Below are 25422 nucleotides of genomic sequence, written 5' to 3' on the forward strand. Positions count from 1 at the left end.
GGGCAGTCTCATAAAGGAGCTGTGACATAGGAACTGGTGAGAGTCAGTGTTAAGCAGGGTTGACTCCAAAAGGAAATTCATTGCTTGCAGCCATGTCAATAATTGTACTGGAGCTGTGTGACCACAAACGTACAATCCCTCCTCTGTGCTGGGAACAGACTGATGTCCATGTCTGAGTGCCTGACAAAGCTGGAACAGGTATCCCAGGCCACAGGAGCTGTTGTTGCTGCTATGGCTTATCCCATGTGATGCCAAAAGCTCACCTGAGACTGCTCATGCAGCCATGTAGGGGCCCTACCCAGAATTGCTCACACTTTAAACAAGCAAACCCAAAAAGACAAATCGAAGCAAAACCAGAGATTCAGGAAGGTGTAAAAACTTCTGCAAGACCCCAAGGCAAGGCAGGCAGAGGTAGCTGTATCCTCCATGTGCTGCTCACAGGCTGCCCTGGCTTTCTTCAGAACCTTTCTCATGAGAATTAAGTCTTGGGCATGTTATGAAACATGAGTTAGAAGACAAAGGTGGAATTTTGGTTAAGGCATCTGTCAAGACTATCTGGACTACTTTGAGACCTATATACAAGTGTACTGGTGCTCAAGTCCTTGAGGAAACTGTTTTAACCTGCTCTAAATGTATATGCAATTAATGGTTCTCCCCACTGCTGCTGATGTGTTCCACTTTTGTTAAGTGCTGCTTCTTACCAGGAATGCCTAAAGCTTCTGTGATGGTCATTTCTATACTTCTATCATCCCATAAAGTTGTGTTTGTAAGTGGACAGTGCCTCATTTGTACCAATATACAGAGAAAATAAGTAGTTCTTGCCTCTTACCTAAGCTTGCATCCTTTGGGTTTCAGATTCAAACTCAGATGATTTTGATCCTGCTTCCACTAAAAGCAAGTATGACTCCATGGATTTTGATAGTTTACTTAAAGAGGCACAGCGGAGCCTGCGTAGGTAACAAGCATGTCATCCAGGGAAAACAAAGGGATGGCGAATACCTCACGGACATCACGTCCTTCAATAATGGACAACTAAAAAGTCGTACTTAGGAATTTCTCCTACTTCACACTCTCTGTTCAAAACCATGGTTTACATGAACACAGCTGCTCGAGGAGTGGAGGGGCAGGATGCTGTCCAGTAAGCACACGCATGTCCATGGGTGTCAGCTGCGCTTTCGCGGGCGAGCGGTGGCGGGGGAGCCGGGAGTTCCTTGCGAGTTCAATGCAAATCACAAGACATGGCAGCAGTTCCACAGAGATACACGTACAATGATGAACTGCAAAATCTGTACATATTGCATTTTAACAAAAAAGAACAAAAACAAACAGAAAAATAACCCCAGTGTGAGAACTATGGCTGCTGATGTCTGGGGATCAGACACTGCGTGGTGTTTTGTTTTTTTTTATGTAAAGAAGCTTCTTCTCACAACACGGTGATAATATGACAATCCAGAAGAAACCACAGGTCCCAGAAGCCTGCAATCTGTCTTAGCTTTGTTTTAAGATTGTTCTTTTTTCGGTTGGTCTGTTTTTTGGGTTTTTTTGTGGGGTTTTTTTTTTTGCAGAGAAGAAAATTAAAAGGCTCAAGCTTCCCTAACATTTTGAAGTTTCATCTTTTAATTCTGACACCCATGTAAATGTCTACAACATTGATCTTCCACAGCAGAATTTTCAAAGCCTTGTTAATGGTCAAATGTGCAGCTTGTTCAGCGATTTATTCTAATGAGCGGACGTGGTGTTACATTATTAATGAGAGTTGGATATAACTATCTGGGTGTGTGCACAGATAGTTTATTTGCTACATTCTCTAAAGTAGTTGAGTATTTACAAATGTTAAATGGAGTATTTTTATTTATGTACATACTGTATGACGATGTTCTTTTTTGTTACAGCTATGCACTGTAAATGCAGCCTTCTTTTCAAAAACTGCTGATTTTTTCTTAATCAAGAATACTCAAATGTAATTATATGAAGTGAAACAATTATTGTACACTAACATATGTAGAAAGCTGAACTTACGCTTATATATATTTGATTGTAAAAAAAAAGAGAAAAGCGTGTGGGTGAGGGTGTGAGTGTGCATATGTGTGCATGTGTGTCTGAGTGCAAAAATGCATTATACACATTCATCCCTTCTTTGGTGAGCTTATATAAGAATTTTGTCAAGAATTATCCTAGCCCAAAAGATATTAACCACCTTCTGCAGTATTTTTCCACATTTTTCTCATTGCTTGATTTTCTTTTGCAGTTTTATACACTGAATTTGTTAGGGGAATGAAATTTTCTCATCTAAATTTTTCTAGAAAAATCATAATTTTATGTAAAGTCTCTCAAATGGGAAATCATTAAGAAATGTTTTTATTTTATGTATCAACAGTAGTTTTGGAACTAGAGGTCAAAAATCTTTTTAAAATGCTATTTTGTTTTAATTTTTGTGATTTTAGTTTGATAAAAATATGCTGAGGTACTAAGTACAGTATGATTTTTACAGTAATTCTGTGTCTAAACACTGTTCTTGAAGCCAGTAATCTTTTCATTGGCAGAGTTTAATGATGGTATTTATCTATATTTTTTACAGTTATGCATCCTGTATAAATACCAATCCTTCATTCCTTTGTTTACTAAAGAGACATATTTATCAGTTATAATTATCCTATTTATTATAAATTATGAGATGACTAAAAGAATAAAAAGGCCAGTGGAAATTTTATACCTAGGATGCATGATGGTTGTCAGTTTGGAGTAAGCAAGTGCTTTGTTTGGAAATTCCGCTTTTGCAGAAGCAGTGGGTTGGTTTTGGGTATTTTCCTTTTTTTTTCACTATGCACTAGCATGGCCTCAGATGTGCCCAGGACATTGTTGCTGATGACATTGCTTCTGTTAAATTAAATAGAAATTTCAGGAAATAAAAAACCACAAGAGTATAAACTACTGCTATTCTGAGCATCAGAATTTCATCTGAACTCGGAGTCTCTACTGAATCAGCAAAGTTTGGAATTTGCTTGTGAATGTATAGATTTGTTATTCTATTACTCTTTGGCATTCATGTCTCCTCTTAAAAATATGGCACACCTAACTATTTAATCTACCTTCCCACTCCAAATCTTAAAAAACTGATTCTTACCCCCATACCAGTGCAGTTGATTTTGATGGCTGCATTCATTTTATCACCAGCATATTGTGTTCTGAGAGATTCCACTGTCTGTCCTGTTGGATGCTTGCTTGATTTTTTGGCTTCTTATTTCTCAGTAGATAGATAGCAATAAAACAAAACAAAAAAAAAAAAAACAAAAAAAAAAGAAAAGAACTTTTCTGGAGGTTCTGTGTTACAAATGTAACATCCTTTACTCTGCATAATTCTTGTTGTTGCTCTGTAGGTTAAAAAATGCAGGTATTTTAACTTTGTGTGAATGCCAAACTAAAAGTTTACAGTTTTTCTTTCTGGATTTTGAGTATCTTCTGTTGTAAAGAAAAATATTAAAAGCAATAAATTATTTTTAAGAAATCAATATTTAGTATATCATATTATATGTTCAAGGACCAGATGCATTACCTATTTTGCCTTTACATTTTTGTGATTAAATTTTAAGACGTTCTCTTTTGCCCTAGATTGCTGATATTAATAAATTGGTGTGGGGCTTGTGTGCGGGCATTATTTATTTTTCACCAAGCAGGCATAATGGTGTGAGTAAATTTATTTTTTTTTTTCACTGGCCTGGCAAACATTTTCATCTTGAAGATGGCTTTCCTCTGTGGATTTACAAATTACATATGAAATTAATAGAACTAGGATTGCTGAATAAAGCTATTTGGATCTTTCATAGACACTGTAGTAGGAAATCCATCAAAATATAGACTCAGTGTTTACTTTTCTTTTTTTCTTCCCCAAGAACATTTCAAATATACCACATTGTCACCAGAGGCAAATTGCAGCGTAGCTCTGTGTGTCTTTTATATGAAGATTGTACTGTTGCTTTCATGCTGTGGTAAGTACCACATCCGCAATACAGGTAACAGAACTGGTACTTAGGAACTGTGGTCTTCCCTAGAGCTGTAACTGAGTAATTCCTACAGAATGGAAAATTATCTAAATACTAATCCAAGCAGAGAGAGCCTAAAGTTGAAGAAAAACACGTGTGCTAAACTACTCTGAAACTGAAAAGCAGTTGGGCTGCCATCACCAAGAGCAGCACTGAGAGGAGAGTTTGTGCCTCTGGGGTAAAAATATTTGGGTCGGTTGAAAAAAAACCCAACAAACATAAAACAACCACACCTCCTCCTTATCCCTTTAGATGTAAGCCTACAGTAGGTAATGATTATGTGTCCTTTTTAATGGCTGTAATGAGAACTTCAATCACTGTAGTGTAAGATCTGATCTATAAATGACCTAGAATAGCCATGTAATATAATACAATGATTCTAAATTTGTACCTATGTGACAGACATTTTCAATAATGTGAGCCACTGACCTGATGGAACTACTGTAAGATTTGTACAGTAGGTGAACATGTAAAGTTGTAGGTTGGACTATGCTGAACAGGGGAAGTGAGATAGTAGTTAAGCCCAAGCTGGGCTATTTTCCACCTGCCAATTCTACATGTACTTTTGTGGTTTAATTCATTGTATGAAAATTCCTGTGATTTTTTTCTTTTTTTTAATGTGCAGTACACATCAGCCTCACTGAGAAAATAAAGGGAAACGAATGTTTCAAATCCATTTCTGTTTCTCATTTTTATTACAAGTGACAGGTTTTTTTCCCCCAAAATTGGTTGTGTAGTGGGTTTTCTGTTACTCTTTCTAGTGGTTGTAATTTATTTCAGATTATCAGCCAGAGCATGCCTGCATTACTGCACTTTGTACAGAGCACAGCATCATCAGGTTTAATATATTTGACCGTAGAAAGGTGCTGTGTGTCTCTGTGCTTTGAGTACCCATGTCTATTGAAGAGCTGTGCCATAAACCATGTAAGAAAACTTTCAAAAAATTCTCAGTGGAGTTTAAGAGTTGCTGGTTTGAGTTAGAAGGGGGTGGGGAATTTAAGGACTTTCTTATCTGACCACAGTGGATCCCAGTGCAGGTAGAGAAGTGCCAAATGGTCGGTATCTTCCATCCTGGGATGAGAACCACCTGTACTGGGAGTAAACCTGTCATGAGAGCCCTTCACCAGCCTCTGTCTCAGCAGACAGACCAGGAGGACCAGACAGGTAGGTGGCTGGACAAGTATGTCTTTCCTGATTCCTTTGAGGATGATACAGTGTGCAGCATATGGGCTTCCACAGAAGCTCTGCCACTGGGCAGGCAGCAGGTGGGCCTGGGAATGAAGGTATTCTCACCCCTCTCCTTTATGTGCACAGAAGTAGGGAAAGAATTACTTTTGTTTGGTTTGTCCAGGGTTCATTCACAGGTAGCCATTCCATGGCTGCAGGCCTGTCCTGCTGTGACAGCAGCCTTCTCCAGGGGTTCACAGCACAGCATGGTGTGGCTGAGTCTTCTCGCTGGATGTCGCCTCAGCAGGGACCCAGCTGCAATGGGAGGAGCGGCACAGGGCAGCTGCTCAACCGCCTGGCAGTGCTTTTTAAGGAAAGGACTACTGAATTCACTTGAAAAAATTGCTTTTCTCAAAACAACCAGCCTCCACCTCATCTCTGTTCCTAACATTGCTGTTTAATTTATGCTCCATAACTTGCAAAAATGTTTAGCTTTTGCATTTTTACCATTTACTAATCCAAACTGTTCTGCTTGGCTCTCGCACGGGTGGTAGAGTGAAGTTCCTCACTGTGGGATTTGCGTTCTTGACTCACTGCTCCTGATCAAATTAATGCTCAAAACGTAGTAGGCCAAATCATTCCTGATGTACTTCATCAGTCTTGCTGCTTTTCTGCAAGGCATGAATTTAGCCCAGTATTTCTCCAGTTACTAGGCTTTCTAATTTCATTTGTTTATTCATTTCATATTTTTGCATAGCACTTTTGATGCTTGCCAAAAAAAGCACTCCACATTAGATTTCCAGGAAACTATTGCGTCCCATCTCCTCCTTTTGCATTATTAAAGTCTGTTGCGTAAAATCAGGGTTTTCCATTGCCTGTTATCCTGGGTCACCATTTTTCCCCATGGTGAATACTGCAAGCTGAGCACCTGAAATCAGATTCAGGCACCTCTACGAGTGGCCTGATTTTCAGAAACGCTGAGCATCTCGCAGCTCCCATCGACTTCAATTAGACCTGCTGTCTCTCAGCACTTTTAAAAATCAAGCCGCATATTTAGAGCCCCAATTCAGCACAGCATTTACATTTGTGCTTAAGTCTGTCCTGATTCAGCAAAGCACTTAAGCATGAGAGTTTTTAGATCCATTGAAGTCAAGTGCTCGGCTGCTTTGAATAAAAATAGACTCCTGGATTGGGGCCTAAGATTCCAAATATGGAAACCAACACCTAATTTTAGGCTCCATTTGGAAAACTGCCTCTCCTACCACCTTTAACCTTTAATGCTTACAGAAAACACAAAAACAGCCATCAGGTCTTACTTAAGGGGAAGAGAGAGGGGTTTAGGGCAGAGAAGTGGAAGCAATGGACAAAATTATTCTTTGTGGAAAATGTTTTGAAAACCTTAAATCCAATTCTTGCAAGATGCCTTGATTCATTGCTATTATTTCACATTGCACTTCCAGAATCTCATTGAAGATTAATGTGCAGTTATTCTATTGTCCTTCACCATTAATTAATAAACTGCTATATTAAACTTTAGCCAATGCCAGCTTCTCCTGCTTTTCCATGAATCACATTCTCACCATTGATATTCAATGTTCACAAGCAAACTAATCTATAAATCAATTTTCACTGCTTTATCAAACAGCAGAAAGTAATAAAGAAGGTCACAAATAGTACAGCAGTTCCTTGGAGGTTTGTAACATCATAATTTAAAGCTCAGAAAGATTGAATCAAAAGTTGAATTAATCCCTAAGGGAAAAGATTCTATATAGATTCTATTGATAGATATAGGGCAGCCTGTCTTCATTGGGAGCTGGTATATTTGTTAATACTTCAGGGCAAAGGAGACTAGTCTTCTCAGCAAAGAAGAAAATGAAATCCTCCATGAGAGGAAGTGAGTATGTCCTCTGCTTCCCATCGCTGTGCTCTCCTTACACTGCTCTGCCGGGTAAAGAGAAAGCCAACTCATCCTTCGCTACATGATGTGCTCTGCTAAACGGCTGGTGTCTGTGCAATGCAATTATGGAAACCAGCTGGAATACATATATAAATCTTACATGTTGCACTTGATGGGTGTTCATTCCTCAAATGATGCTTTTATTGTCAAACAACCTCAACCCAAAATCTTAGCAGTCTGTGAACCCAAAGCAAAGTGAAAGGTGTTTTATTTCAGTGACAAATTTTGAAGTTAAAAATACTTGTTCTTCAGCTGGAAGCATATTCCTCAAAACATGTTTAGCTTTTGAGATTCCTTTGAATTATTGCAGCTTGCTTTCAACAGTCTACTGGAATAATAGTTGTGCAAAGGCATTTCTGATTCTCTTTTTATAAAAAGAAATCTATAATCTTAATGATGCGACCAGATCTGATGAATTAAGCTCTTCCTAATTCAAATGGAATAATGGGGAGAAAAATACTCTAATATAAAGGTAAATATTTCTTTAAAAAATTAATAATGGGCTCAGTTGAAAAAATTATACTCACAGGTTTGGTAAACAGTGAAATCTGAGATGAAATGTACCTTTGGTTGACATGCATGGCAAAGTACAATATGGTAGAAGGATTTGTGCTTGCTTTACTGACTTTTCTTCTGCTATTTGCTAGTAGAGAGGAACTGAGCTGCCCTGAGAAAAGGCAACTGGCGAGAAAACATGTACTGTTCCAGCCTCTCCAAAATCAGTGATTAAACTCTAACCCTCGTCAGCCTTTTGCATTAACCCTGGCTTGTGTAAATAGTGGACAGTGATCAAATGTTAATAATCTCATGTGTCTTATTTGCGTCATGATAGATTGTTAGCCAGGTATAATGTAAATGAAAGCCAAAGCTAAGTACGAAGTAAAACTTTTCCTAAAGAGCAGAATATGCAAATTTCTCTTAGGACTTGTCATCAAATAAAATATTTGCTGCAGTTTATTTTTGACAATCTGTGTTTCATTCTCTATTAAATTAGTACTTTATAAAGTAATAAAATTACTACAGCGATAAAGTTACTGCACTATACCTTCAAGAGATCTTCTCATCCTTGGATTATTGACTTTGGCACTATGAAAAACACACATTGGTGCCTTATACTAATTCTTTCCTACTGCATTTGCAACTCAGGCCTATGCTTGTTTATGCAATGTGTTGGCAGTAAATTTATTTAAAAAAAAAATAAAATCATCCCCACACTTGAAAACTAACGGAGTGCTTTCTTGTTTTAACCATTTACTGGAACAGCACCACAGCTAACTAGTTTTCTATTGCATGAATAATTTATTGTCATAGCTAAGCATGCCCTGGGTTACACACTCCTGCCAGCAAGTATGGAGTGGTGAGTGCTGTTGCTGAATAATGATTAATTACTCGCCCTTCTGAAGGAGCCCTGCTTTGTAAACTGGTCACACAGCATGTTACGTGGATTGTGTCTGCTATACAAAAGGTTACTTGCAATCACATAATGAGACATAATGATGCACATCACAACAATTCTTTGGTACAAATCTGCACACAATGGAATTTAGACAGAAACCCATTTACTTACATACCTTGTGTGCCAGAGGGTACAAAACGTCACTGCACTGCTGAAGTGCTGCCATTGCTCTTCTGCAGTGCTGACATTTTGGATGAGAACAGTGTGATGGCTTCTTCAGGAATCTCCAGCCTCAACTTCAGAGTTGTCCTGTGACAACCTGCAGACAAACTCTGGGAGGAACTTGGTTGCCACTATGTGTGGACTGTATGAGAGGGATTTTTTGCTGACACCTGTCCAGCCTCTTGGTGGGAAGCTGGTATGCAGTTCCTCCCTGCAAGGTGGAGGAACTGTATTTGGTCTAAGGAAGAAGAGCATTCAGAAGTACTGTTCTAAAACCTAGAGCCACAGCTCTTCTGAACCCTAGGGGGAAAGTGATCTAGTTGTTCTCAGCTCCTGCTATCTGGAAAACAAGAAGGGCTTGGAAACAAGAACCCTTGTCCCAGGGTTCTTGGGTCCACAGCTGGCAGCATCACTGGCAGAGCAGTGACATCTAGTCGTTCCTGGTTTCAGCCAGAGTCATTTGACTGTCCAGGCAGGATCTCTACTGTTTTTGTCTAAGGCCCTGCTGATCAAGCTCAGCAACTAAGCTGTGGAAATCTGAGGTGTTAGAGGGTTAGGATTAGGCTGACATGGGCTTTGGTAGGCAATAGGCCTTTTCCTTCTCTGGAGAGGATGGGAAGTCCTGGATTTGCATCTCTGTGCCATGACAACATGGCAAAGCCAGCTGCAGCATCCCATGACATCTCTATTCAGGGAGCACAAGGCAACCATGAGGCACTTGTGGGCTTCCAGGAGCCTGATGGAGTGTGCCACCACCCTGGCAGGAGGGTGGCTGTACAACCATGATGGACACCATGGAATGGCTGTTCTATGCCCAGTCAACAGCTGGAATAATTCTGCAGCTGAAAATATGATTTTTCTTCCACAAGTAGTTCCTTGAGAGGTAGATCATGTGCAGGCTCATTTACTGCAGCACTACCCTGTGCTGGATGGATCCTCTCATCTGTAATAATCTGAGGTGGCTCTGTGGCAGACATAATGGAGAGTGTTTCTGCCTCTGCTTCTTCCCTTGATTTCCTGAAATAAAATGTGGTGTGCTACATTAACTCCATGCTGAAGGCTTCTACCCTGCTACCAAACTTTGCTTAAGTGGGCTTAACGTGATCAGACGGTACTGGAGAATGAGGGCCAGGAGGGAACAACACAGGCAGGAAGCAGAAGCACCTGAGTCTCAATCCTCTCAGGAAATGAGGGAAAAACCACAGTAGAATCCTCCACTATGATGGCTGAATAGTATTGGTATTATTTCCTAGCCCCATGATATTGTTCATCTAACAAATACGTAGTTTCAGATTTGCAACTAGGCAACTGTAGAGAGATTTATGTGGAAACCTTAATGACAGTAGATAGAGAACGGACATCAAGCATCAAGTGTGAAGCCTCACAGCTCTGAAGCTGCATGAAGAGCCATATCAGACATATATCACAATCCCACTGGCTCTTGCTCGTCCTGTTACTAAGCTGTTGACATTGTACAGAAGCTGATACATAATTGAAGAACTTAATCATTTAAAAATGGAAAAGGCATAGCAATAAAAAGTGCTCTGTAGTGAGACTCCTAGAATGCCTCTTCCTTGCAGAAGCAGCTTTGCAGGTAGCATTTATGCTTTTACTCCAAGTCTCATGGCACTGGTCTTGCTACACAGTGTTGGGTCTGATGAGATTGGATGAGGTTAAGCTGCCTCAAATAGCTGCTGACTGACAGTTTATTCCCTCACTTGCTCAACAATGCCAGACTCACTATATTTCTGGGAGGCAAAGAATACAGTTAGACTAAACAAATGGAATGGGAACCAACAACAAAGTGAATCCTGTGCTGTCCTATACATTTTTTATTCACATTGCACATAAATCTAATCCAAGCTCATGGGAGGACTTTAGGATCCCCTTAAACTCACATTTATTCTCACATCCTTCTCATTCTTTGCACTATTAAGAGAAAGATTTATTTTCTGAAAACTACTCTTAATCATTGTGCAAATAGCAATGGAACATTTCCACAAAGTAATAAATAGATGATTTACATCTTAATATGAGACTGGAGATTCTTCTGACTTATTTGTGTTGATTGTATCTAACACACAGATGCTATTCTTATTCTCTAATAGTAATGTTAATTAAGGGATTTCATTATTCTTATTTAGATTTAGGGTTGGATTTTTTCTCTGCCACAGTGTGCATGGGACAGTTCTACAAGACAGGAAATTAGTATGTTCAGAAGTCTAAAATGCTTAAGATGGAGAAACAAAAAGTTTGGTTTAACTGGTCAAGGCAATAATCTGAACTTCTTTGAAAGATGCAGATTAATGGGGAGCATGGAAATGCATCTGTTATTATGCTGGTTAGTGTTGTAGCTAGAGGAATGAGTCATACCTTTTGATGATAATGAGAACATAGTGCAGCAGGAGTATGGTCAGCACCAGAGTTTGTCCTTTGCCACAGAAAAGTACTGTTGTCAATTCAAGCACCTCTGAATGTGGGAAAGTGGATTGTCAAATCCTGTTAAAGTGGCTCTTCTCAGAGGAACAGAAGATGTTTTCTCTCTGTTTCCTGGTTATATCTGTCTTTATTATATTATATTGCCAAGGGCAGTATCTGGTTCTTGGAACTACTTGTGTGCAGAGAGAAACATTGAGCAATATTTTCATTGTTCCATTTTGCTCACACAGGTTCAGGTAATGCCAAGGAAAATATTCCTTTGGTCAAACTGAAAGTCATACGGATCTTTGGTTCCTTTACAAGGGCTGTAAAACTTGTTTAATATCTAATCTTTTAAGGTGTGTTTAATCTTCAGAAACCCTTCTGTCATGCCTGCTCTTCAGCCAGCATATGCACATGCCTGCATATATACCAGATAAGTAGGATTATATATATGCACATATGCATATCATTACCCTGATATTTAAAATATGTATAAGCATGTAGAGCCCTCATCTGAGATTTGTCACCTACAACAATAAAACATAGACTGCATAGACTGCAATAATAGTTTTCTCTCCAAACAAGGCCATGGGCTATATCTACACCCTTATATTGCAGAAGAATTGTCCTTTAGGCCAGCAAGAAATTCTGATTTCAGTTGTGCTCTGGCTGAGAGTATTGCAAAAAGCGTTCCTGACAGGGTAACCATCATGAGTGGAGTCAAAAGGAATGCCTTGGGCTCTGTGGTCATGGCAGCTCACTGGTGTCCACACCGTTGTTCAGAAACTGGTATGAAATACACAGTTCCAGCTTAACTTGTGGTAATTTATAGCTTTGCAGTTACAGTAACTTAATTCAGGACTGTCCGAGAAAGAAATAATTGTTCCTTAAGATGTTATTTAGAAACAGATTTGTGTGCTCCATGAACTATTAGTAATGGGCAGACTAAGACTCTCAGAGTTTAACCCAATGAGCCCATGACCAGCTAAAAGATGGAAAGCAGCTGTGCCTGTTTTTCACTCACACTGAACTGGCATCCATTGAAGTTGCTCTGTAGGTGTCCTTAGTCCCCAAGACTGTGGAGTCCAAAGCACTTCCACACCATCTTGGCTTCTTCTCAGGAACAGAAACTGGCCTGGGGATCCAACAAGTGCCAGGCTTGGCATGATGATGGTATAATCAGGCACTATTTCAACATGAAGGAAATTGTAGTGTCCTAGAATCTGGGATGGTGTATCAGCCAGTCCAAGATATGTGAACTGGTAAGAATTACTTTTAGCTAACAAACTGCTATGAACCCCTTTCTCCATTTAGACAGGGCTAGATCTCACAGCTGAAAAAGGGGTTGATTTTTTCCCCCCATTTTCATATGTTCACATTGTGATTAAATTTATAGCTGGCTGCAGTATTTTAAATGCCATTTCCAGTCCCTGGTCATAAATCAGTAAATGGTCTCCTTCAACCCCTTCAGTTAACAGTGATGACATTTTAAGAATTTGTTTCAGCTCCTGTATTTAAGAATTGTATTTATTTGTTTGATTGTTTATTTATTACAGCACATTTTGGTACTTTTCAATAGTGTCTCTAAACTGGAATAGTTCACATTACATGTAGCAACACCAGGTGGGTTCTCAGCACAGCCTTCCTAGGTCACCTTAAATCACTACAGCTTTGAGGAAAATGGTGGTAGCATGTTGAGTCCTGCAGGAGTGCCCAGGACACCCACACTAACACTTACTTACTCTAAAGTCTAAGTTTTGTACTGTGTTGCATAGAGGCTCAGCACTGAAAGTTCCCAGTCTATTTTTGGGTGTTGGTACCATGGCCCTTCAGGGGTAAGTAGTGTATGTCATTTCTGTTGATGTCTGACTTTCCATTTACAATATGTGACACTATACTATTTATTTAATAAGATCTATCTACTTCCATTTAAGAAATCTTTTTATTCAGATCTGTAAAGGGAGATAATTGCTCAGTTCTACTGATTGTCTATTATTAAGGAAAAAAGTATTTAAAGATTTGAAGATACCCCTGCTGCACTCTTCAATGGCTTTACAATTTCTTCCTTGTGTTTTTATCACTTCAGCATTACACTAGCTTTCCTTCAGCTTTTGATGAAATCACCTCCTTGATGAAATCACTGAAAAAATGGGCTCTGGCAAAGTGCTTTATCTGGGATCCCAAAGTCAAGTTTGTTCCAAAGATGTTCATGCTTTTCAGTCTACATATTTAGACCTCTCTGGTGATACTACAAAATCTTTGCAAATGCTCACATTGTTTTTCAAGGCTTTGGGTTACTTTGCTAGAGAGATATTTCTTTGTGAATTAAGTGCTCTTTGAGGATAAAATATTCATCAGAAGTCTTCAGAGTTATAACATCAAAATTTTCATCATATTACTTTGAAAAGACATCATTTATATCATTTTTTTAAATTTACTTTCCTAGGGCATATGTAACAAAGGACTTTTCCTGCCTCCTCATTGAACTTCATAGCAATTATGTATTGGGGCAAAGCACAGTCTCCAGCCAGCCCATTTGGCTGAAGATCTGATTAAAAACCTCTTCTGGATTTATTTTTGGCATCCTTTTGCACTCAAACATTGTTCTACTTTCCCTCTCTGTGTATTTTCCTTATTATGTGGTGCTCCCTTCCAGTAATATCTAGGTAAATTGCAGGTATATAAATGGAGGCAATTAACAAAGTAAATAAAAATAAAACTATTTGTGTCTAGTGGCACGTACTAACAGTGTGTAAATATATATACACACATATAAACACATGCATATGTGTGCATATATGTGCATATATCTTTATTCTGAAAATATTCCCAGTTTGAATAAGGAGAACAAATTCTGGAAGGAGTTGCTTAATACCTTTCACAGGAGAAACCCCAGATGACCCTTGAGGATGGTCTGATAGATGTGAATTGCTACTGGCATTATGCAATTGGAGAAATGGGCGTACTGTGCCAAAAAAAATGAATCAATTTAGTCATAAACACTATAGCTAAGTTGATGCAGGGTTTATCTAAAAAAGCCCAGCAGGTTTGGTGTTAAATGAAAGGCACAATATTAATTTGGATGGCAATTGTTTTTCCATAATGCTAATTTGTACTAAGCATCCTGATTTACATAAGAAAACAAAGGCCAAATATTAGGCCAAGGGGCACAATCAAAACTTGGGTTCAGCTATGGGAGAAAGCAGGTTGCTGGAAAGTAATTCTAAAACCAGTTTTTTTAGCTTTTGCCAACTTTTAGTCCCTAAGAATTTTCCAGTGGAGTAGTGGGCACCTCTGTCACAAAATGTTATCTGTTACATGCATACTTACTTTCCTTAATTATCCTCCAGAGTTCTGGTGAAAGTTAACTTGAGAGGCTCTTGGATCACAGGCTGAGAAAACCTGCAGTGTTCTCTCTGTTCATTTCTTTCTCATCTTCTCCTTGTCTTTTGTTTCCAGTCTCCATCTTTGTGGTCACAACAGCTTCTTATTCATCAGGTATTTGTCTAGATTTATCTACAGGCACTTTGTTGCTCTCATCTAGTGCTCCTCTTGACCCATCATGTAATGCAGCCCTTGATGGGACAGGTGGGGTTATTTCTCTTGAAAAATGACAGATTTTTCAGTCTTGTCCAGTTTAGATCACTGCTCCTGGATCAGTTGACTTCTGGATTCATTTTGTGCCTTGAGCTGGGAACTGAACTGATACCATTGGTAGATAAAAGTTTTCAGTGTGAGCTTGTGCATTTGGGTATGTCTGTGTTGAGTTATGCAAAATCTCCCCAGAAAGAAGAAGAAGAAGCTCCCACCTTTGTGGTGGACCCATGGGCCCATCTCTGCTCCTCCCCAGCCCTGCAGCTCCAGTTACCAGAAGCCCAACTTCTGTCAGTCTCATGGTCAAAACCATAATCTAAAGATAGCCCAACAGATTTATTGAACCCGTCTCTTACCGCAGAAGAAAACATTTTAAAAAGGAAACTTTCATTTTTTAAAAAAAGACCTTTTTTTTCCTTGAGAGTCAGCTCAACTTTTTAATTAATGAAAAGATAAATAATCTTTAAAACAATATCCAAAATTATGTTACTGCTATTTCAGTTAAACTCATCAAGATGCAACCAACAGTTAATAGCTATTCACAATAAAGTTTCTTAATTAATTTTCTTGAATTAAGAAACTGTAACTCCCATATATTGAATTTATTAATCTTATTAGTGAATTCAGGATACATACTATATAATCCTCATTTTCCAAGCTTATTTAGTTGAAATTTGAGTTTGTCCTGCATCATTATTATCATACCACATCTTTACAACATTACGTCATTGTTATCTATTAACATACTATCTGAAAGCCAAGAGTATATCTAAATCTGATTATGGCAACAATATGAGTTCCTTTTTTTGTCAAGATATACTCTCACTTAAAGGATTGACTGACTTTATCCTTGCAGAGTGCATTGCCTATACACTTTCAGAATGTATAGGCTGTGTACTGGCTGTAGTTCACCTAGTCTTAGGTCTAGAACTACTCTAGTCAGGTTCCAAGACTTGCTCCCAGTCAGGGGACTTTCTGTGCCATTTCCTAACTCTCGTAGCCCATGCAGCTTTTACAATGATTAGGAGTGAATTGTTGTCACTTGAGGTACTGATTCCTCTTCATTAATTACATAGGAAGGACGGGATGATTTAGAGACCTAAAATTTGGATGGATGAAATCATATGTAATGACACCTACTCTTGTGGTATACCTTACCTCAGCCCCTGGCAGTAGCTGTGTTTGTCATTACCTAATGAGGAGAGTACATGCTCATTTATTTATTAAACATGTGTATGAGTCCTCTGTGTGCCAAATAAATAGCACTCAATAACTTGCCCATTCTTGAAGAACCAAAGGAAGTTTTGATATGTAGAGTCTCCACCCCATAAAGAAGGATATTACTCGTTTTCCTCCTTCCCAGTATCTCAGAGAGGAATGACATCACTTCTTCCTTGTAGCAATGTGGGCACAGTCAGTGCTCTGAGCCAACTGCAGCTGGATTACTGCAGCAAAAAGCCTGTGGCTGGAAGAGTTTGAAATACAGAAATACAGCTCCAAGTCCTCTCTTCTGCCCAGAATCCAACATAGACATTCATTATTTCATTGCACTGAGCTATGATTCAGATTTGTGAGAGAAAGAAATGAAGTTTTAAAATCTCACCAAAATCCCAGGCACTCCTTTGCAGTGATACAGAGATACCAAAATCCATGCAGGTTTTTTTTCCTTATTCATTGGTAACAGAAGAGAATTAATGTTCGTAGTGATTTACTAATTCTGAAGAAGTTATGTCCTTTTTATTTTTAAACCTAAGGGAAAAAAAAAGCTTCAAAGTGCAAATCCATTAAAAAAAATAGATCTCTGGGTCTAGCAAAATAAAAGTCGGACTTTCAAAAGAAAAGCAGATGTTTCCTTAAATTAATTAGACAAACACTTCCTAACAATGGCACATTGTAATGTCCTATAAATCACACTACTATATTATTTTACCTTATCCTTGTACTTATTGCTCAGACCAAGGTTTAAATATATGATTTATATAATGAACCATTAAATTTTTGTGACCTTGTTGTGCTTTACCATTCTTGCTTATCAAACAGTAATAAAAATAGCCAAAGGGAACTGAAGTTATGCTAGTAACTATGTCAAAGAAAAGCAGTTGCTACTAGGTCCATTTTCTTGCTCCTTTTCCCACTGGCAATCATACATTACACCGTGACCCCAAAGACTGTTTGCTATTTCTTTTTCACACATGCCTATGCAGGAACATGGATTCTCTAGAGTGGGCTTTACTTTGCCCCTGGCCTTTTAGGCATTCTCTCAAAACCTATTCTTGCAATAGTAACCAATTAAACTAGTTACTAAGAAAGAAGCATGTTTCAGCACTTACGTTAATTGAACTGTTACAAACTAAATATGATTCCAAATTGTTTCTGTATTCCAAATCACTTCATGCATGCAGATAAAATGAAAAAATTACTAAATCGTTTTGAAATGCGCAAATCAGGCATACAATACTGACATTTAGATCTGTGACCTGATCACAATGTAGTAAGTACCTTTGAAAACTTTGCAGATTTTAAAGCTGTCATATGAAACCCCTGAACCACTGCCTGATGTGATATTCAATAAGTGGAAGTCAGGCTGCAATCAAATGGTGGAACTGTCTGCATCAGGGTTTTACTACCAATTTACCCAGAAAATAATCTTTCCCTGATTCATTTCACGGGCCAAGTAAGAAAGGAGGAATGACTTAATGTATAAAACACATGCTTTATTCTTTGGGACCTTGGTTTGAGTTCAATTTTTGGTCCTAACTAAAATGAGCAGCTCAATCCCCAATGAACAGTAGTCCATATCACTGAACTACCACACACGATTAGGCACAATTGGCTGTCTATGCTTAGGAGAAGTTGAAGAGTGATTTAGCATGGAAACTAAATCACTTCTTTCAGCTGTAAAGCAGAGTGGCCCTTTCTGGGACTCTGAGACCAAAAGAAATACACAAACCATATTGTTTCTTTTTTTCAGCATTTCTTTGGTACAATAAAAATAAGGGATAGGAAAAGGCTCATTCTCTAGTAATAAAAGCCATATGGCAGCCCTAATTTGCAGCTATTCTCTTTTATTAAGAAATTAGTAACTACCGTAAGTGGCAGAGTGATGGTGAAAGTACTGGTACATGGAACAAATGGATGCTGCTAAAAAGAGAAAGGGGGGGGGAACAAAGATGCCGAAGGAGAAAGGCAATGATGTTGGAAGCTGGCAAAAGCTCTTCTCTCTGAATCCTAGAGCAGGAGAAATGCTTGCTGGGTAATACATCTATCTAGTTACATGTCATACATGACCACACTATTGAAGGGTTTAACTGTCCTGGGATTTAAAGGTGTCACTACTGGGATAAGCTGCACTTGTACACAACAGAGTAGTGTAAACTATTTTGCCAGTGGTGGAGTGGTGAAGCTCTAGCAGAGAGGTGATTTGAGAAAACCAGGGCTTGCACAGGAAGGAGAGGGCGATAGCTGCATGGGCTGTGTGAGCACAACGAGCTCAGTGAGGGGTGAAGGCAGCTGCACAACCACTAAGCAGGGGATTAGAGGGAAGCTGAAGGGGAAAAAGAGCCTACATCAGTGTGGTGTAAAGAGAGAATTAAATTAACTCACTGGATCTATTTCATAATATTCCATCAGAGGATATTGGCTAGTACAATAGAAAAGAAAGATTTAGCATCTGTACCTAGAACCTTCCTAAAACAAGGCTCAGAATAAGACTCTACTATAATATTAGGTATAAACAGGCTCTATCAAGTACTAGGAGAGTCTTAGTGTGGTGCTCCACTTTGAGAAATGGGACATGGTAGCTTGGCAGTGGGATGCACAGGCATGGCATTCAGCACCTGAGCTGGTGCAGTCAGGGTGATGTCCTAAGCCCTGGCTGGTCAGAGCATTCCTGTAGAACAGCTCTCCATGGCATACAGACAGGAGACAAAGAGGGCAGTGGAGTAAACTCTCAGCCCTTACACTGCAAACTTCTGTTCAACTCTGTTACTAACATTAGACCTCAAATTCACAAGCTTTTATTTTTAACAGTGATTCAGTGATTTATTTTTTATTTTTTTTCTTTCTCAGTGATTCCATTAATTTTAATTATGAACTATACTTGCCTCTTTCATCTCAGGAAGAAAAGACTATGACTGGAGGTACGTGACAGCTTTCCCTTTTTAGTTGCTGGAAAAAAAGTTAATAAATGCAGTCACAATCCAGGATACCATTCTCATTCCTTATTGATACCAACTATACTCTAACAATGAATTTCAAAGTGCTGCTGATGTAAACTCTACCTGAAGCCTGTTTGATCTCAGATAAGCATCTTCATCCCATTCTTCATTTCAAGAAAAGAAAATCTTACTGCACAGAAACATATTCATGTGCTTTGGGTTCAGTTCAAGATAAGCTGTGCTTTGCAGAAAACCTAATTAATATCAATCACAAGAAAAACAGAAATTGGAAGGAAATGTTCTTTCATTTCTTGATAAACAGATCACCTATGATACATACACAAATGGACATACCAATTTGCTTTATTATGAAAGTATCTCCCTGCAGGGAGGATTTTTTTAGGGAATAAAGAGGTAGTTGCACTTTTGCTCTTTTGTGCATGACAGTAACTTTGTTCTGTTAAATGAGAGTTGAATAGTGTAAATCAGACCAGAATTACATCCTGCAAATGCAGGTTTAGTGGCATTTAAAAGTGTTTACTCCCAACACTTAAAATAATAATTACTAATGATAACTCATAAATACATCTTTTAATGTTCCTATAATGCATTTCAGGAATTTCTTTTCTCCTTTCTCTTTCCCCCTGCCAAAGGCAAAGCCACAGCTTATGACCTAAGAGACCTTATGGGCTTAGAATAGAACCTTTAGTGATAAATATTCATATTTGGAAAAATCTTGCAAAATTAGAGCAGCTAACTTTTGTCACAAGTCTGTATCACATCATAATATTTTAGCTGACCTTTAAGGAATTTTACTGTTGACCAGCACCCTTTACCATCCATGGATTTCAGTCTTGGAGTTAGACATGTAGCACTGGCTATATAGGAACTTCCAAATGAATGTTGGAGTTAGTTTAGATCTGATTCATAAAATTTCCATGCACAGAGCAGAGTTCTGCTCTTATGAGTACTCTAGGTCATACTGGGAAGGGGAAGGTTTGGAGGAAAGGTCACCAATCTTTAGAGAAGTCCCTGCCTTGACTATCAATCCACCTTTAAAGTCCTTGATGTCAACATTTCAAGTGACAGTATGGTATATACTAAGCTTTTGAAGAGATACAAGCATCAGATGTTTTTGTTTTATTGAGACATTGACTCAACGATGAATTTATATGTGTGTGGAATATAATTCTCTTTGGCTCCAGGTGAATATTAAAAAAGAGAAATATTCCATTATATTACTTCCTTTGTGCTTCCCTGTACTTTCATCTTTGTTCTAGCTTGCTTTCTGCTGTCTTTGTATGATTTTTAGCTGCAGCATTCACGGTTTGCTCAAAACTACCCAAAAACCCAACAAAACACCAAAGGACTCATCTATTAATACACTAAATGTTTAAAGGAAATGTTGAAACAAAGGATCATTGAAATGACTGGTACAGGATAGCTGAGGAAGTCCCTCTTTTTCCTCTTAACACCTATGTGCACACATATTCTAATGTATTTCAGATTATGTCCCTTCACAGCCTCTCCTTTCCTCATTTAGTGATATGCTATATTTGCCTTTGAGAATGGTTTCTTTTTGACATCCCAGGGCAATACGGAGGGAGCTTCTGATGCAAAGAGTCACTTTAAGGACACAGAATCTCCTGCCCATACTGAAAGGACCAATATTTTCATTGGAAGACAAAAAAGCAAGAGGCAATAAAATGGTTGGAAAAGCCTCCTTTAACAGCTTGGAAGGAGATATAAAGAAGGAGATGAAGAACAGAAAACATTGGCTAAAGATGAAGCTCCAGACCTTGGACTATTTCCTGATTCAGAAGGTGTGCACTGCTATTTAGCTACTGGTCTGTAAGCTCTTGATGGTCCATACAAGCAATTCTTGTCATTGCTTGTTGGCAGGTGCCATTAGCAGCCTGTAAGTCAGTCCTTAGGTATTTCTGAAAATCAGTGCATCTCTAATGGGGGGGGGGAAATAGAAAGAGCTACCACACTAGTTAATCCTTCTTTCTCCTCCCTTTTATTTTAATTTCTTATTGTTTATCCGCACTGACATTAAGATATGACCTATCCAGTCTACCTTTAACTGCAGAGACAGCCTAGCAGTCTAGCTGCTTCAATGCCATTTTACTGTCAAAATACATCCTCAGATATTTGTTTCCTTGAACCCCTGCACACAGACTTTCTGCTGAAGTTTCTCCATCTGAAAGATAGCTGGGGTATGCCTCTGTGATATATCTGTAATAATAAACCTTAGCTGCAGCATGGACCTACTTCACAGAATGCATTTGGGTATTGTATTAAGCTGGAAATAATATGGAAAGTATTCAGAGGGATGGATTTATGTTGGTATTTTTCAAGTAACGGTGGCTTTGAGGCATAGTATATGTATCTGTCAAAATAATACACACAGCTCTGCAGTTAACTGTTTACAAAGGATTAAAGTTTAGCTCCTAATAAGATGTTCTCTCTGATGCTTTTGCATTTGCTACCTAATACCGTGAGAAAAGTCTGTACAAATTATGAAGAGAATGTAGGAATTCATGCAGATCCAAAATATTCTGTTCAAAGGTAGATAGAGTGAAAATCCAGGATAGAAAAAACAGTCCAGACAAAAGCCTTTCTTGCATATTGTAGGAAGGAAAGTGGAAACAAACCTTTATTGAAGTTCAGGAATAATTTGACACATTTCTTGATTTTGGTTGGGTTTCTGTAAGGCAAAAGAACCATAAAGGTGTAATAGTAGAATTCACATTTCTACCAGCACTTCAGATGAAACACTCCTGCCCTGCCAAATAACTCAATAAGCTATCAAAAGAGAAAATCTTTTTGAGGATTTTGACTACATAAAAACCACAAGGAATCAGTATTAAGTTTACAGGTAAGTATTGCCTATTTGCTTTTTTTAAAAATTTGTCTCTCCATTATTTTGAATGTTTATCATCCTCAGTCTCCTTTTGGCAGCATGTCGTTCTTTGAAAAAGTGAAAGCAGATACTACATAGCTACTCCTCTGCAGCTGTGTTTTGAAGTTTTCTAATTGGGAACCATTCTGGCATATGGGCTCACCTTTGGTAAAAAATATTAACATTCTGCACATATCCACTGAATAACTAAGATTTTGGAAGCAAAAATAACTTCATTAAAAACAAAATGGAAACAGTGAAATGGCATTTAAAATTAGAAAGATGACTGGGGAATTTTTAAAATAAAGAGAAAAAATATAAAAGTAGAAAATCACAGTTTTCTGGATATGCTCTTCAGCTGAAACCATAGAGATGCTGTAATCTCAAAGCTAGAACACATTAAAAGCTGAAAAAATTAAACCAGCTCATAGTAAGGTCAGGTGACCAAACGTCATCTGGACTAAGGACTGTCACTGCTTTACAAATGCTAGAAGCCTAAAAAAGAGGATTTTGTGGCTTCAAACATGAATTTGGAATATCATAAACTTTATGGAAATACAATAATTAGAATTTTAGCATCATAGACCCATTTAGATTGAAAAATACCTTTAGCATCGAGTCCAGCTGTAAATCCAACACTGCCAAACCCACGGCTAAACACTTCCCCAAGTGCCACACCTGCATGTCTTTTAAATACCTCCAGCAGTGGTGACTCAACCACTTCCCTGGGTGGCCTGTTCCAATGCTTGGTGATCCTTTCCATGAAGCAATTTTGCCTGATGCCCAATCTAAACCTCTCCTGGTGCAATCTGAGACAATTTCCTCTCATCCTGTTACCTGGGAGCAGAGGCCAACCCCCACCTGGCTAAAACCTCCTTTCAGGTAGTTATAGAGAGTGATAAAGTCTTCCCTGAGCCTCCTTTTCTCCAGACTTAACAAATTCAAATCCCTCAGCTGTTCCTCGTAAGACTTGTGCTCTAACTGTGTGTTGTCAGGGGGGCAAAGTCTTCAGGAAAGATAAAGATTTCCTGGAGAGCAAGTAGTGGTACAGCATGTGACAGCATTCAAAGAGTTAAACTTTCTGATTAATTTAAGGATATCAACAGATAGTATGGATTCTGTACAGATCTTTACTCTGCACCTACACAGAAAAATGCCTGCACTGCCTGTTGACATCAGCCACCTGTTCAGGTTAGTTATAATACCTCATTGTGACAAACAGCAAGATCCAAGAGGCTATTATGATAGGGTACTTCAGTAGTAAATTAGGATGTAAATTAAGATGTCAGAGACACAATATGATGCCAAGGTTAAGTTTTTTGATATAATGAATGATTGTTTAGTGGAGAGAAAGCCAGACATCCCAGAGGAGAAAAGCAACTCTGTACTACCAGAAGATCTGGTTCGAAACTTTGCTACCAGTAAACCAGCACAGAAGCCTATGATGTACCTATATTCAAAAACCTGGTTTGAATTCCAAAATCCAACAGAAAGTGAAAATTAAGAGTGGATATTTAAAAGATGTAAATCTCACATTTTTCCCATTTAGCCTTTTACTATTTTAACTATGAATGCAGCATTAGGAACTCTTCTTGCCCTTGATGTCCCTTTTAAGCATCTGCTCCAGGCGAGCTTTGACTTTCCTAGCAGCATCCTTACATTCACAGGCAATTCATAGTTCTTCCATAGACTGAGAAACCAAGAGAAATAAGAAGCAAGCAGAGTTCACAAGAGAATCTGTGGCAAAAAGGGAAAATTGCCTATGATTCATGGCATATGCATAAAAAGCTCTAGAAATTAGCTTAAATTTGCTGAGGATTTTAAGCTATTCAGTTTAAGGAAGACCAGAATAATGGCAGACTGTTGCCAAGGGATTCTACAGAGTCAATTCCATCCAGCAATAAAATTGCAGATATATTTGAAGTTTATAAATGCAATTTGACATGTGTTTCAAAAAATATCTAGACATTATATTCATAATGTTAGCTCAATTCTCTGTACTGGTTGAACAAATAAGATGGATGGCAGGAAGTACTAAAAGGAAGACAGCAGCAGCAAACTTTTTTATATCACTGTTTAAACTATTGTTTAAACTTTAATATTACACACAGTTCTCTGTCCTCAGTTTTGAAAAGTACATCACAGCATTAAAAAAGATGGAAAGAGAAAAGATTATGAGACAACCAACTTCTGTATGAAAAATGACTAAAATGGGCAATAACAGTTCAGCCTGGAGACCTAATGAGGACAGATGTGATGGATATGGAGAAAAAATAAATTGAAAGAGGAGACAGGTAGAAAATTATTATTCACTGAGTAATATAATACCAAAATAAAGGACATAAAATCTAACTGTCTAGGATGTCTCAGACACAAAAGGAGGAAGTTTTGGGACGCTGTGAACAGTCAAACTGTGGACTTCACTGTCACAGGAGGTCCATGTGGTTACTGCCAAATTTTGCATATGTTCAGAAAGCACCTGACAAACTTATGGAAAGAAATAATCCAGGATTTTTAACTCAAGAGTAGTCTTGAAAAGTCCAAGCTGCAGGTCACTAGAGGATGAATGACTTTACCACAGGGAAACACCACTGTCTAGATATTTGCATTTAGCTTATCCTGTCCTGACACTCCTCACTAGGTTTTATATTATATATTAAACACACATATGCAGAGGGTATGATCAGCTTTGTGTTTCTTTGTGGTGCCCTTATTCCATGGAACAGGACCTGTGCTTAGTCTTTTCAGCTGGCCCAGTTAGTCCATTGTGCCATAGAAACATCCTGATCTTATAACCCGAAAGAGGCTAAATCAGGCACTAGGATAAAGAAAGATGTGTCCCTAATGGGCATGGGGCTGTCCATCTTGAAATCATCCCAGGAGTGCCAAATATATGGCTGGAGAGAAACAGAAATAAATAATAGAGGGAAATTAGTTTTCAATTGCTCATTTAGAATTGCTAGTTTCAATCAATGACAATTTTAGGGCATTAAACACATTCCAGAGTAACTTGTCAAAAAACCCCACCCTGCAGTTGCTGACATTCTCTGAGGTTTTTTTAATAAGATCAGGGTCAGTGATGGGAAATAAGCAGGAAGATGAATAGGATGTCAAAATTAAATTGAGTTCCAGAAGAGTTATCTTAAGTTCTCAGAAAAATAGAAACTCATGAAACTTTGTCTGAAACTAAGCGGGAAATGTGTGCTTTAGCTTAGAGGGAACAAGAAGGCTGATGACTGTCTTTAGCAGTATTAACAACCCATGGTATTTTAGCAGCTTGAAAAACACCCTCGCCCTTTGAATTCTGAAACAGAGAAAGTTCTACTTACTTTAAATCCTAATGATTTCTGGTGCATCAGGCTCTTTCATTTTTATACATGGAACCCAGATTAATTGTTTCAACCATCTGACTATCCATTACAATCAGAGGATGTACTTCTTGTTAGAGTATCACTACTGTTGAATAAAATACTATTTTAACAACCCATATGTCTGTGTTTTTGTTTTGTTCTCTTTTGCTAGATGTTGTAGCACTTAATCTTCTGGAATGCAAGTAACACTAT

General features: G+C 38.3%; 1 protein-coding gene and 1 long non-coding RNA gene across 3 annotated transcripts in view; both read left to right on the plus strand.

Annotated features, from left to right (window-relative positions):
* PPARGC1A (PPARG coactivator 1 alpha) overlaps positions 1 to 4716 on the plus strand; it is a 364690-nt gene extending 359974 nt beyond the window's left edge. For both annotated transcript variants that reach the window (XM_058837699.1, XM_058837700.1), the window contains exon 13: positions 856 to 4716. In XM_058837699.1, coding sequence (XP_058693682.1) covers positions 856 to 959 — 104 coding nt within the window. In that variant the 3' untranslated portion in view covers positions 960 to 4716. The remainder of the gene's footprint in view (positions 1 to 855) is intronic.
* A 121-nt stretch (positions 4717 to 4837) lies between these two features.
* On the plus strand, positions 4838 to 25335 carry LOC131578581 (uncharacterized). The gene is made up of 3 exons (XR_009277533.1): positions 4838 to 5204; positions 18866 to 18936; positions 20546 to 25335. It is a non-coding gene; the product is annotated as an uncharacterized LOC131578581 (long non-coding RNA).
* Positions 25336 to 25422: the final 87 nt, after the last annotated feature.

The sequence above is a fragment of the Poecile atricapillus genome, chromosome 4, assembly GCF_030490865.1.
Source record: "Poecile atricapillus isolate bPoeAtr1 chromosome 4, bPoeAtr1.hap1, whole genome shotgun sequence".
Taxonomy (NCBI): domain Eukaryota; kingdom Metazoa; phylum Chordata; class Aves; order Passeriformes; family Paridae; genus Poecile; species Poecile atricapillus.